The sequence below is a fragment of the Hyaloscypha bicolor genome, assembly GCF_002865645.1.
Source record: "Hyaloscypha bicolor E unplaced genomic scaffold K444scaffold_124, whole genome shotgun sequence".
Lineage (NCBI taxonomy): Eukaryota > Fungi > Ascomycota > Leotiomycetes > Helotiales > Hyaloscyphaceae > Hyaloscypha > Hyaloscypha bicolor.
Genome location: NW_020194626.1, coordinates 557988 through 571107, shown reverse-complemented (window position 1 = coordinate 571107; position 13120 = coordinate 557988). Strand labels below are relative to the sequence as shown.

Genomic DNA, 13120 nt, shown 5'->3' with positions numbered 1-13120 from the left:
AATTATTCTAGAAATAATTAATAAAGAAATAAAGTCGGGTATTAATAATCTAGTTAATAATTTTTGTTTATTTATTAGTTTGGGTATATTTTATAGTCAAGAGCTTTAGCTTAGTTCTAGTTAATCTTAATAGTTTATTTATAAAGTCTAAAATAAATTAGGGTCCTTAATTACTTATAATAATAAGGAAAGATTCTCGGAATTATTAGATATAGTAATAGAATAGGCCGGTAGTAGTCCTGGCTATAGTATTCTTAATTATTAATAGGCTTATATATTATTTAGATAATTAATTAATTATAATAAATATATTATTATATCTCTTATTTATAGAGCCAGGGATATAAAAGTCTATAAATAAATTATTTCATATCTTTAGAAGAACTAGTAATAGATATAATAGGCCTGGTATTTTATCTCTTGGCTTATAAAACCTTTAATATTTATAGTAGTTTACTATAAAGTAGTTAATATCTAAAAAAAGAATAGGCTACTAGTAAAGTTTCTAAACTAGGATTTTTGTCTTATTTTAGCCGGGATATATAGTAGTTATTATACTATGGATTTATTATAGAAGCCTAGTTTATAGATTATTATATCTATCTAGTATAATAAGTCTTTTATTATAAAGTATATAGCTATTTAATATTTCCTATAGATCTGTATTCTCCCGGGCTTTCCTATATTTATTCTCTAGGGCTAGGTTTATCTAATTAGCTTATAGAACTTTAATTATAATAAATAGCTTATCTATTTCTTTTACCTTAGTAAGAATATAAGCCATATCTATTATCTTAGTAAAAGCAAGAATTAGGTCTAATAGGATAACTTATCTAGTTCTCTTAGCTTCCTTAGCCTATTTCTAGGTTAGTATAAACTTGTTTTTTCGGAATAAGATATTAGTAATAGTATTATCTTTATTTAGTTAATAAATAATCTAGTAATAGAATTATAATAAGAAACTTATTTATTAGATTTATTATTTATTTAAGAGCCTCTTAATACCGAAATACTCGAGAGTTTTATAGTTAGTAATAATTAGAAAATTAGGTAAGCTAATTAGTTTTATTTATTATTCCCGGAATTCTTAGATAATAGTAAGAAGTTCCTTATTATAAACTTTATAGTAGCTTTTAGCTTCTTAAAAAGCTTTAGAGTAAAATAAAACCGGGTACTATTATTTGTTTTCTGGGCTTTTTTAAGAGAGTATACCCGTAATAGCTAGATTTGAATAGTTAGTTTCTAGACAGGTTTCCCTATTATATTTGAAATAGAAAAGTATAGAGGCAGAGAAAAGCAGATCTTTAAGCTAATTAAAAATATCTAGCTAGGTTTTATTAAGTATAAATTTCGATAAAGTATCCTTTTTAGTTAGATAGTTTAGGGAGTAAGAGATATATCTATAGGCTTAGATAAACCTATAATAGAAGTTATAGAAGCCTAAAAATAACTATATTTCTCTTTTTATTATAGGTTAGTACTAGTTTTAAATAATAAAGGTTTTAGTAGGATTTACCTATATATTTTAATCCGAAATAATAAATCCTAAAAATATTATTTTAGAAACTTTAAATTTATATTTATAAATATTAACTTATAATCCGGTATCCTAGAGCTTCTATAGGACTATTCTAATATATTATTAATACTTTTTCTTATTCTTAGAAAAGATTAGTATATTATTAATATAGGCTAAATAAAAGTTGTCTAAATAATTTATTAGGATAATATTAATATATTACTAGAAAATTACTAGACTATTATAGAGTTTAAATAATAGAACTACTAGTTTAAATAATTTATATCTTGTCCTAAAAGCTACCTATACTATAGAAGCTAGTTCTATACGAATTTGGTTAAAAGTATATTAAATATCTAATTTAGTAAATATTAATAATTTAGCTAATTAGTTAAGAGTCTTAGTAATAAATAATAAGAAGTAATAGTTCTTTTTTATTATAGTATTTAGCTATTAATAATTAATATAAAATTATAGGCTATTATTTTTCTTTTTAATAAATAAAACTAGTAATAAAAAGAGGGATTTGAATAGCTTAATAAAACCCTTTTTTAGGTTTTTAATAAAATATTCTCTTATTTTTTCGAGTTTACTAGAGCTTATCTTATAAAAATAAGCTATCTTTATTAAGGGATCTAGTCTATTAAAATAGAGCTTATAATTAAAGAATTAAGACTAGGAAAGCTTATTTACTACTTTCTTAGAAAATGCCCTAGTTATATTATATAGCTATATAAAAAGAAATATCTAGAGCTCTCGAAGTTCTTTAGAATTAAAAAATAGTATATTACTAAGGATATTAGGTTTATTTATATCCAGGAAATATATTAGGTTACTAGTTTAAGTATAGTATCCGGCAGGCTATAGTATTAGTTATCTAATTACTATAGGTAATAGTAAATATCTCTTTGGTTTATAATCTTATTTTTCAAGTATATAATTAATCTCATTAATAGTAACTAATCTAACTAAGTTACTAGAGTCTTTAGTATTTAATTAAAAAGCAATTACTCTAATAAAATAGTAGGGATAGTCTAGTAGCTTAACTATTTCAAAAATATTAAGATCTAGCTCTTTCTTTCTTATCTAATATTTAGCTTTTCTTATAAAAAGGTCTTATAAAAAAATAAGAAATATATTCTTTTACTTCTCGAATCTGGTTTTACTAGTTCCTTTTAGGATTCTAGTTAGAATATTTTCGAAGTAGTTATCTTTTTAATATTTCTTATTAAAATATCGGATTTTCTAAATAAGGTCTAGCTAATTTGTCTTATGGTTCTCTAGCTAATAGAATTAATTCTATTAATAGTTTAATAGGATATTATACTTTACTAGCTATTTCCTTTCTAGAATTATATTATAAGAGTTAAGATTAGTAGTAAGCAGGTATTATTAAGTTTGAGAGTACTAATTAATAGCTAGATCTATAATAGCTAGATATTAAATAGCTTTACTAGATTATTTATTAAAATCTTATAAGAGAATAAGGGTTTTAAGTTTATATAAAGGCATTTATAGTACTTTTATTAAAGGGCAAATATATTTTTAGTTAATTAAAATATATGTATTTATTCCGGTATTTACTAAATACTAGAAAGTTATAGTTTTATCTTTCTAATATACTTAATAATTAATAAGAAACTAGTTTCTGCTAATTAGCTAAGTGAGATCTACGGGTTCTTAGTAAAGTTCTTATTCTAGAAAGGCTATTTCTATATCTAGAGCTAGACTTTTCCCGACTTATTAATATTATATTTCTTATTAGATAATAGATAGGAATTAGTATTCTTATTATTTATTCCTAAATTATTAGCTCTCTCTAAATAATTCTCTTTAATAAATATAACCTTATTAAAGTTAGGACAGGTACTTTTTATATATTTAGGCTTTCTATAACTATAATAATAAAGGCCCTCTGGCTAGTCTAGTCTCTTCTCAAATTCTCGGTAAACTACTTTCTTTAGCTATAAGAATACTAGCTACTAAGGTTAATTTATTAGATATAGGGTTACTATAGCTCCTTAAATCCTGGTAGACTTTTTAGTTCAAGATAGTATTTAATAATAAGTAGTTTCTACTAGTTATTTTTCCTAGAATTACTAATTTTTAATTAAAAGAAGCCTATTCTCTTATTTTATATACTATTTAGTAAGGTCCCTAGAAGTATTAAACTTCTTATTACCTAAGCTATTACGAGTACAAGATCTAGGGCCTGGAAGGCGTGGTTAGACTATCTCTATTTCAATGATTCAAAGCTAAAGAGAGAAGAGGATCCCGAAGGAGCTTCGGATCTAAATAATTGCGAGCTATATACGGGCCCACGTGCTAGCTTAAGCTCGGGGTCACGTGCAACGATCAGGTGACTACAGATACCTCGCTCAGATGCCAGATGCCTCTCTAGCTCTAGTCTAACCCCTACTAGTACCGTATATCGTAATAACCGTAATATAAGCTCTTAAATAGCTCGAGATTTATTTTATTTATTAAGTTATTATATTAGTTATCTAGTAACTTTCCCAGTTTTATTATTAAATAAGTAAACTTTATCTAGAATACCGGAAATTGTTACGGTTGTTACGATATACGGTACTAGTAGGGGTTAGACTAGAGCTAGAGAGGCATCTGGTATCTGAGCAAGATATCTGTAGTTACCTGATCGTTGCACGTGACCCCGAGCTTAAGCTAGCATGTAGGCCCGTATATAGCTTGCGATTATTTAGATCCGAGGCTCCTTCGGGATCCTTTTCTCTCTTTAGCTTTGAATCATCGAAATAGAGACAGTCTAATCACGCCTTCCAGGCCCTAGATCTTATACTCGTAACAGAAATAGCTTATTCTTTTATCTCAGGTATTAGTATACTTCTTTTATTTCCTAGTACTTTATTTCTTTGCTTTTACTATAAGCTTACTAGAGAATCTTAAAGATCTATTTAGTAATTAAAATCTATCCGACTAATTTAGGTTCTAGTTAATTACGAATAAAGTTACGGGTATTTCTAGTAATTAGTTATATTATATAAGTAATTTTTAGTAGTTTGCTATTAAATTTAAAGAAGTTCTATATTAGTTTATTTCTTATATTAAATATCTAATTATTAATCTAGTAATTATTCTTATTTATAAATAGGGTAGAATTCTTGATTCTAATAAGCTATAGTTAATTACTATAAACTAAAAGCAGAAAAAAACCTTAATATTAGTCCCCAAATAGTTCTCCTAACAGGAATCTATAGTATTTCTAAATATCTACTTATTTGGATCTTTATTTTATTACTTCTTCTTATACTAGTCTTTTCTTTATATGAAATTAACTAGTAATTACCTCTAGTTCATTAACTTTCTTAGTAAATTAATTAATATATAAGTAGAATTTCTAGTAGTATTTCGCTTATTTATTAGCTATAAGGTAGTATTTATTAATAAGGTTATCCTATATAAGTAATCTTTACTAGGCCTTATTTATTTTTAGAGTATTTATACTAATTTTAAGTTCTAAGTTAGCTAGCTATTTCTTAATATCTTTTTCCGGAATAATATTATAATAGCTTTCCCGGTAATATGAGTTTATAATATTAAAGTCCGGCTTCTCCGTTTTATTATACTAGGGCCTCTTATCTAATATACCTATATTAGTAGTACTTGGCCCCGGGCCGTCTATAATAGCTTTAGAAGAGGTATTAGCTATAGAGATAAGTACTAAGTAAGTTCTTCTTATTTAATATTAGTAAATTATAACTAATTATTATCTTATCTAGTTTTAAGTTAGTAGACTAAAACTGACTATTATCTTTTCTTATTTTAAATCGGTAGACTATTACTAATTCTTCCTATACTAGGAGAAGGGGCCGGTTCTTTTACTCTCGTCGGTATTAAGGAAATATTATCTACTCTAGTTAAGGGTTAGGTTCCGAGATTAATCGGGTTATAGAGAATAATATCTTTCTTCTTTTATATTAGTAGAGAACCGATTACTAGAAGGGAAATATTATTTACTCTAGTTAAGAGTCAGGCTCCGAGGTTAACTAGATTATAGAGAATGTTATACTTCTAGTTAAGCTCTCTAGTTCTTTATAGTTCGAGGAGGTTATTAAATATTAAAAGCAATATTCTATCTTTGCTTTCTAAAAATAAATACGAGTTCTTTACTAGTAGTATTATATTACTTCTATAGGCCGAGTCAAGTAAGCTTAATATTATGTAATAGCGGGATTAATATAATAGTTAAAGGCTTAAAGTTTAAAGAATCTTATATATTAGAAAATACTAAGCTATAAAACAAAATAGAGAGGATGCCTTAACCTTTAGTATTATTTCGTCTAAGTAATTCTGGCTTAGCTTCGTTTTATACCTATTTCTAATATCCTGTCCTTAGTAAATCATGCTCTTATACTAGCTATTACAGGTATTATTTATAATTAGAACTAATTAAGAACCTGGATATAGTATTATTATTAGAAGAACTTACTTAATAATAAACTCCTTAAAGATCTCTTTAATATAGGTACCTTTAAAGATTATAGATATAATATATCTATTAATTATATATACCGGAAAAACTAATATTCTATTTCTTTTACTTAACTAATATTTCACCTGAATACGAATTCCTTTATCTATTTATCTATATATTTAATTACTAGTTCATTTATTACTTCCTAATTCGTTTATATATACTAATTACGAGGCTATAAAGTCTTAGAGATAATATTACTAATATGTTCTTAGTTCTATATTTCTCTATATAGCCATAACCTTTAATTACTTTCTTATAACCTTAATCCTCTTTAAAGCTCGTGAAACCGTAGATTAATTAATCTTAATATTATAGACTTTATATAAAAATTTGGCAAGCTTGTTTTAATATTACTAGGGCTCTTTATCCAAAACATACTTTATAGCCTGCTTTATCTTCCGAGTAATAATATGCTTAGTATTACTAGAAGAGGCCTTAATTGGTTTATTTACTAATATATGCCTTTAATAGTTATATATAGTCTAAACTATAGTATTATAGTCACATGCTAGCTATTGAATAAATTATCTAGAGGGTCGAGGGCCGGTGCCACGTAAAGCATGTTTAATTCGATGTACTATGTCTGCTACTAAGTGCATAGGCATGGCAGTAGAAAACCCTTTTATACGAAGTTAGTATAGATGCTTCCTAATAATCTGATTAACTTACTTCGTACGTTTACGTCGTGGTTGTGATGCAATTCGCGGTTCGATTATTTGGTAGAATGCGCGATGCGGCAAAAATCGCGTTTTGTTAGTTCTCGCTAAAAAATCGCATTTTAAATGGTGTTTCGCATGCGGCTGTACCTTAAAAATTTAGTACGCGTACTTCTAGTTCAGCATGCTCACTAAATTGGAGGTCAGTATTCGCTCAAATTTCCAAGATATGGAGCCTCAAAGCTCTCAAATCGATGCATAAGCTCCATAGGTCAGGGGAAATGCTCTCAAGTCAGAAGGGCGAGTTCTTATATCCGCGCATAGGCTGTCAAATTAAGTCGCAAGCTCACACGTTGGGCAGTAGACTTTCAATTACGTGGCGGCCATCCTTATGCGACAGGCACTTAGGGCCTGTAGCTCCAGGCAGCTGAAGCCTGAAACGCCTGTAAGTTGTAGGAGAATGTGGCAGAAGTTGCTTTTGGAAGTCTATATAAGAAAGTCCGGAGTCTACTCTAAAGATTTTGAGAGCTACTACCGCACCAAGTTGTCATGGTCTCGCCAACGCGAAGGTCACGAGGCTTCACACCTCTCCCGTGGAGATTCCGAAACATAAAAACCCCTGATCCTTCCATACCCTCACTCTCCTCCACAAATTGGCAGTCTCGCTGATTTTTCCAGAAGGCAGCCATTAAGGGGGTGGCCCTATCTACATGATAATGCTTCCCCATCACTTTCTTGACCGCTTCTGTCGCTTCCTGCGCATGGTAGAACGGAACGGAGGATACGAGATGGTGGACCACATGAGTTCCCACGATGTTGTGGAAGAAGTGGGTATCGACAAATCCAAAATCGCGATCGATGGTAGCTGCAGCACCTCTCGCAAAAGTCCACTGGGAGTGAGTGAAATGAGGTAAGCTTCCGTCGGTGTGTTGGAGGAAGGTGATGAGGACTATTCAGAGTAAGTACTTGCACCTTGTCAAGAGGCTGTCTGCTAATAAATAATGCATACCTATCCAATGGTTCAGCCAGAGATATGGAACACCGTAGAATGTCAACATCGTCCACCATCCAAGGGCCTTAACACCCAGGTAGAGCAAGCCCGTCATCACCAAAACTCCCACATCGCTGAGCAAGACCAGCGAAAGTTCCGAAGCTTTGAAAATAGCGCTACCTTTCCCAAACCAGTAGTGGCTATAGTACGGAAACCCTCGTTGGCTCTTCTGACCACTGAGGTTGTCCAGCATATACCACGGCCATCCAAACAGTTGATGGAGAACGCAATGACATAGGGTGATGATCGGCGCATCCTCTGAAAGATGTCCCACAGTCAATGGATCTGCATCCTGGCCGAGGTTGTGTTTGACCCAGTACTCTCTGCTATGAGGTACGAAGACCGTATCGCGCTGGAGATCTCCCGTCGCCTTGTGATGATGAGAATGCGTTATCTTCCAGCTGTAGTATGGTACTAAGAGAGACGAATGGAGGAAGAAACCCATAGTATTGTTGAGCGTTTTGGAGATGCTGAAGGCGCCGTGGCCGCATTCATGGGCAAGAATCCAGATTCCAGTCATTACCATTCCTGCTAACACAGTATATAGGCCATAGCATACTGCGCGAAGATACACGGACGATAGCATCGGTACAGAGATATATGTGAAATACATCAGACTCCCGAGGTACAGGTAGTCTCGCATAACGTATGCCAGGCTCCTGGGAGTCGAAGGCCGAAAGCAATGTGCTGGAATAGCATCATGGATCTGCTTCATGGTGAAGTCCGGTAAGTCGAAGACATTTCCGTAAAGATCGATGTGTTTCGAATGAACAGCAACTTTCTCTTCCATGCTGTTCTTCTCGGCGGGATTCATAAATAACTCCGTAGAGCTCGAGACCGTATTTCGGTGTTGAATGGGCAAGAAGCTTGCGCAGAGTGAAAAGACTCGGACTTGTTGGGAGATTTTGGTACGGTGATGGCACAGTAACGAGAAAGTTGAGGCAGTTTTTGACTTTTATAACGAACACTGAGTCCTCCTTCGCTGTACTTTCCACGCATTTCCTTTTGAAGGCATTATGATTCCAAATCACAGCCAAATTCTTGGGCATCTTTACCACCACCACCATCCCATTCCTCTCACCCAGGCATCTGCATCTTTGCCTCGGCACTAACTCTTTCAGTACGATTCAAGCGGCGAGAGGCCCATGCTGCAAGAAATGTCTTAGATATCACGTTTGGGGTCCCTTTTAGTGTCTGGTAATATTCCGGTCTCGGAGCGACCGAAGGCTTGATTGTGACTCAATATTACGAAGTCAGCACTAACAGACCAGCGATATCTGGCTTGGAGAAGATATATCTTTATTTTTAAATTCCTTACTTCGTGGCACTTAGCCGTGCCACCTTATTAGCGCATTACTGAAAGGGGTTCTAGCGATTAAAGAGGGTAGTTAATAATGGAATTTATTAGCTAAGGGCTTTTAGATATATAAGAAATGGTTCTTATCTAAAGCTATTCAATAATTATATTTTAATTATACTTCCAAAAGCAATTAAAAGGAGAATAATTATAGTTTAATTTAAGTTATATAAAAAGTAAAAAAGGCATTTAAGAAAATAAAGAAGAAAGTAAATCTAGTTATATTATACTTGACTTGAGCATAAATTATACTACCTTTTAATTTTAGAAGAACTAATCTTTGAATATTTCAGCCTTACATTGCACGTGACGCGCTCGTGACATTTAGGGGCGTTTTGGAAGTTCGTAAGAAGGGCGGGTCACGCGAAGGTCATGCACGTGTAATCAGTGTACTGGCCGCAATACGCCGTATTATTATATATTAGTACGTATTACTGGGTATCGGTGCAAAAAAGGCTATCACTTCGTCCGGTGAGACATGTCACGAAGTGTGGCGAGTCTTGGTGGCTGCATAGCATTGCTAGCGCTGCATGATAATAATAAGAAACAAGCAATCTTTGTTAATCTTACATAAAAGAAGCTGCATGAATAAGCGGCTGTGTATGTGCAAGTCGATTAATAGAAAAAATGCTCAAAATGTCCTAGTCTTATGTCTACTTGACATTTGGCGAAGCGGCGCGCATGCCAAGCTCGGTCGGATATTTCTAAGCCCACCGCTCAGGTGGTCCCGACCAGAAAGATTCTTGGCATCTAAAACTCTGTCGCATGCAAGTCGCATCCTTCAGATGAGATGATAACCCCAATCTCGTTATTTCCCAATTATTGATGCCCCACAGAACATCATCAGTACTCCCTTCATCACTGAATTCTTTGGAAGCAGCTCTTACCAAACATACTTCAGTAAAGTGACACCATGAAGGATATCATCAAAAAGATCATACTAGCCTTGGGTCTTTTCGCTCTTGAAGATCCAAACGAGCTCCCGGTTTGTATTGTTGGGGCCGGTCCCGCTGGATTGACCACGGCCGCTGAGCTCGAGTTGAAAGGAAGGCGGACCGTTACCTTTGACAAACAAGACGCAGTCGGTGGGAAATGCCAAGCAGTTTATCAAGAGTGGGTCTTCTTCATGCGAAGTTGTGGTTTATAACTAATTTCGTGCGATTAAGTGGAGGGTTTAGTCCGCTTGGAGCCTTAATCTTCACACCACCAACCTATAGAGAATCTATCAAAATGATTGTTGAGACTGGCATGGCTTCTGTTCCGTTCATATCTGGGGACAAATATCAGTACAATACAACGAGTGGGGAAATTTGGCCAAAGTCAGCCCCACCTCCGGGGTTTACCCCTCTGTTCATGCAGGAAGTTGGGAGATACATAGATTGGTGGAACAAGGATTTGTACCTCCACAACACAGCCGCAAACTACCGAGTAAGCTCTTTCCGATAGTATTTAATAGCCCGAACTGATTTAGTCTTAGCATGGAATCCCAGAAGAACTCACCGTAACGACGGCAGCCTGGCTGGCAAGGAACAAGTATACTGTGCTTCAGGTCTTGTTTATACAGACTATGGTAGCGTATGGATATGGAGATTATAGGCAGGTGCCAATTGTGAGCGGTCAAAAATTATTTCTTCACTTGTTGCTAATTGTATTTAGATTTACATGCTCCAATACTTGACACCGGACGTTACCATGGCACTGCTGAAAGTGCAACAGGGAACGGAGGTACATATTGCTGGTGAGTATTTGATGGAATCTATGGGGGTCCCAAACAGGGGGCTTACTAAACGCAATTAGATTTCCACAAGGTGCTTTCTCGATACGCAGACAAGTCTATCTCGGGTCCGATCTATCTTAGCACTTCAATCGCAAAGATAGATCGAAGCGGCAACCATCCAATGATCACGTATCACAGCTTACGTGAGAGCAACCCTCGAATCCGTGCTCAAGCATGCTCCGCCGTAGTATTGGCATTCCCACCCACTCTATCTGCTCTCCAGTATGCAGGGTTAGATCTCACCGAGGACGAGCGCGAAGTCTTTGCTCCAGTAGGCACCCACTCGTTCTATTCCGCTGCGGTGCAAATGAAGACACCACACGCAATGACCTTCGGTGCCGCAAGCTCTCACCCGATGCTACCTCCCGATCCTACAGGCGAGCCAGTAGTAGTGGTAAAACTGCACAAAGACCTAGAAATAGCCATCACATCGTCATGGGGTCCCTATCGTGGCAACTTGACCAAAGCACAAGCCTACCCCCGCCTCAAAAACACCCTCTCAAAGCTCAACAAAGATCCTAGGAATGTAACATCGGTAGCCGTGCTTATTACTGATGCTGATATATTGGCTTTCCAGGAGAATGATTATTTTCCGCACTTTGACGAGGAGCAGCTGGCGATGGGCTTCTACAAGAAGTTTGAGGATTTGCAGGGTACGAGGAATACGTATTATGCGAGCGGGTTCAATAAGTTTGAGCTAGTGGAATATGCGATTAGGGCGGGACAGGATGTCGTGAGGACGTATTTCTAAGATTATGTTAGGAGCCTAGGCTCGCTCTATCCCGATGTTTCTATAAACTATTGTTATGGACTTGACGAAATGGGATTACTGCAAGGGGCAAATTTGTACGTCAATTTCGACACAAGTAGTTTCTCTATCTCACCTGTCTAGATTCCTCGCAACAATCTAGATTAAAAAAATTTGCTAGTGATATTAAAGTTACCTCTGAAAATTTTCATTTGCAACAACACTTAGATTTTGAGTTCTTAAGATTCCATACATAAGTTCCATTGCAAGATCTTCCGCTTTCCTACCACCACGACTCTTTCTACCATACATGCCTCACGCCATTAATTGCTTTGACTTCTCTATAGCTTGGATAAAATCAGTGGACGCTCTCTTATAATCTGTTCAAATGATATCTCACAATCTTGTTCCGCCAGTGCTATCTTCAGCCATTTATGGGCTTCATCGTAAATAGGTTTGCACTTCTGCTCCCTCTTCGCCCTCTTCTCCGCTTTATGCCCGAAATGGTGCGTGAATCCATGGGAGCAACCCCTCGCCAGCGTCCACTTGTACGTCCCTGATTCGAAATCCTGTTCGTGATCCTCTTTACCCTTTAATCCCGCGAGCTCATGAATCATCTCTTGGCTCTCCAGCCTCAACATATCCCACTGGGCGCCGATAACATAGATCCAGGGCGGGAGATCCTCCTTTTTAGCATAGCAGGGACTGAGAAGCGGATCGCGGCGGTTTTGGCCTGGAGCGACATATCCCCAATCAAACCAGTAGCTCGAGAACTCAAGCGAGTCTTTCGGCCCCCCTTTGTAAGGACGCATAGCCAGCTTCTCATTAGGAGGGTGACTCCAATCTACAATTGGGTAGAAGGTCAACGCTGCCTTGATTTTGCCCTTCAAGCCGGGTAGCTGGCTAGCACATAGCGCCAGATTTCCGCCTGCGCTGAAGCCTCCGATCACGACCTTAGAATTGTCAATAGGCAGGCTAGAGTCGGCAAGCACAGCGTTGGCAAGGGCAGCAATGTCGTAGACTGCCGTAGGATATGGGTGAAGGGGGGCTTTGCGGTAGTCGAGAGATACGATTAGCATCCCCGTACGCTTCGCCCACATGATGCAAAACGCGTCGTCGTGTTGAGGATCGCAGACCGCGAAGCCGCCACCGTGGATATTTAGATACAACGGAAGTACCTCTCCGGGTATGTAGTTTGGTGGGAAGAAAACCCTTGTTTGGAGGACTGACCGACATGGATAGTGCTTTATGAGCGTAGGACGTAGAGACGGTGGTGGTGGGTGAAGAAGCCGGTCAACTGCAACAACAATAGCTACTAGAATTTTGAAAATCCAGAGGCGGATGAAGCAGTTGAGGCGGTGTGGAAACGAAAGGCGGATTTTTGGGAGGGGGTGGGTGCCATCTTGCTCAAGGCAATCCAGGGCCTCAGACATTTCAACAGTGCGACTGAATAGATGGGAGAGAGGAGACCAAAAGATGGGGCGTTTGAAGGATTTGAG

General features: G+C 35.9%; 3 protein-coding genes across 3 annotated transcripts; 1 reads left to right on the top strand and 2 right to left on the bottom strand.

Annotated features, from left to right (window-relative positions):
• Positions 1–7200: 7200 nt before the first annotated feature.
• On the bottom strand, positions 7201–8529 carry K444DRAFT_536902 (uncharacterized protein; the record flags this gene model as incomplete). The annotated part of the gene is made up of 2 exons (XM_024875417.1): positions 7201–7637; positions 7698–8529. 2 exons carry the CDS (start codon positions 8527–8529, stop codon positions 7201–7203), a joined length of 1269 nt encoding a protein of 422 aa, XP_024732656.1.
• A 1334-nt stretch (positions 8530–9863) lies between these two features.
• On the top strand, positions 9864–11798 carry K444DRAFT_567868 (FAD/NAD(P)-binding domain-containing protein). Its single transcript, XM_024877184.1, has 5 exons — positions 9864–10209; positions 10263–10524; positions 10574–10705; positions 10753–10834; positions 10894–11798. Exons 1-5 carry the CDS (start codon positions 10010–10012, stop codon positions 11622–11624), a joined length of 1407 nt encoding a protein of 468 aa, XP_024732655.1. The 5' UTR covers positions 9864–10009; the 3' UTR covers positions 11625–11798.
• Positions 11749–13120, bottom strand: K444DRAFT_567864 (alpha/beta hydrolase fold protein). The gene is made up of 2 exons (XM_024877183.1): positions 12022–13120; positions 11749–11968 (listed from the first exon to the last, which is right to left on the bottom strand). Exons 1-2 carry the CDS (start codon positions 13052–13054, stop codon positions 11937–11939), a joined length of 1065 nt encoding a protein of 354 aa, XP_024732654.1. The 5' UTR covers positions 13055–13120; the 3' UTR covers positions 11749–11936.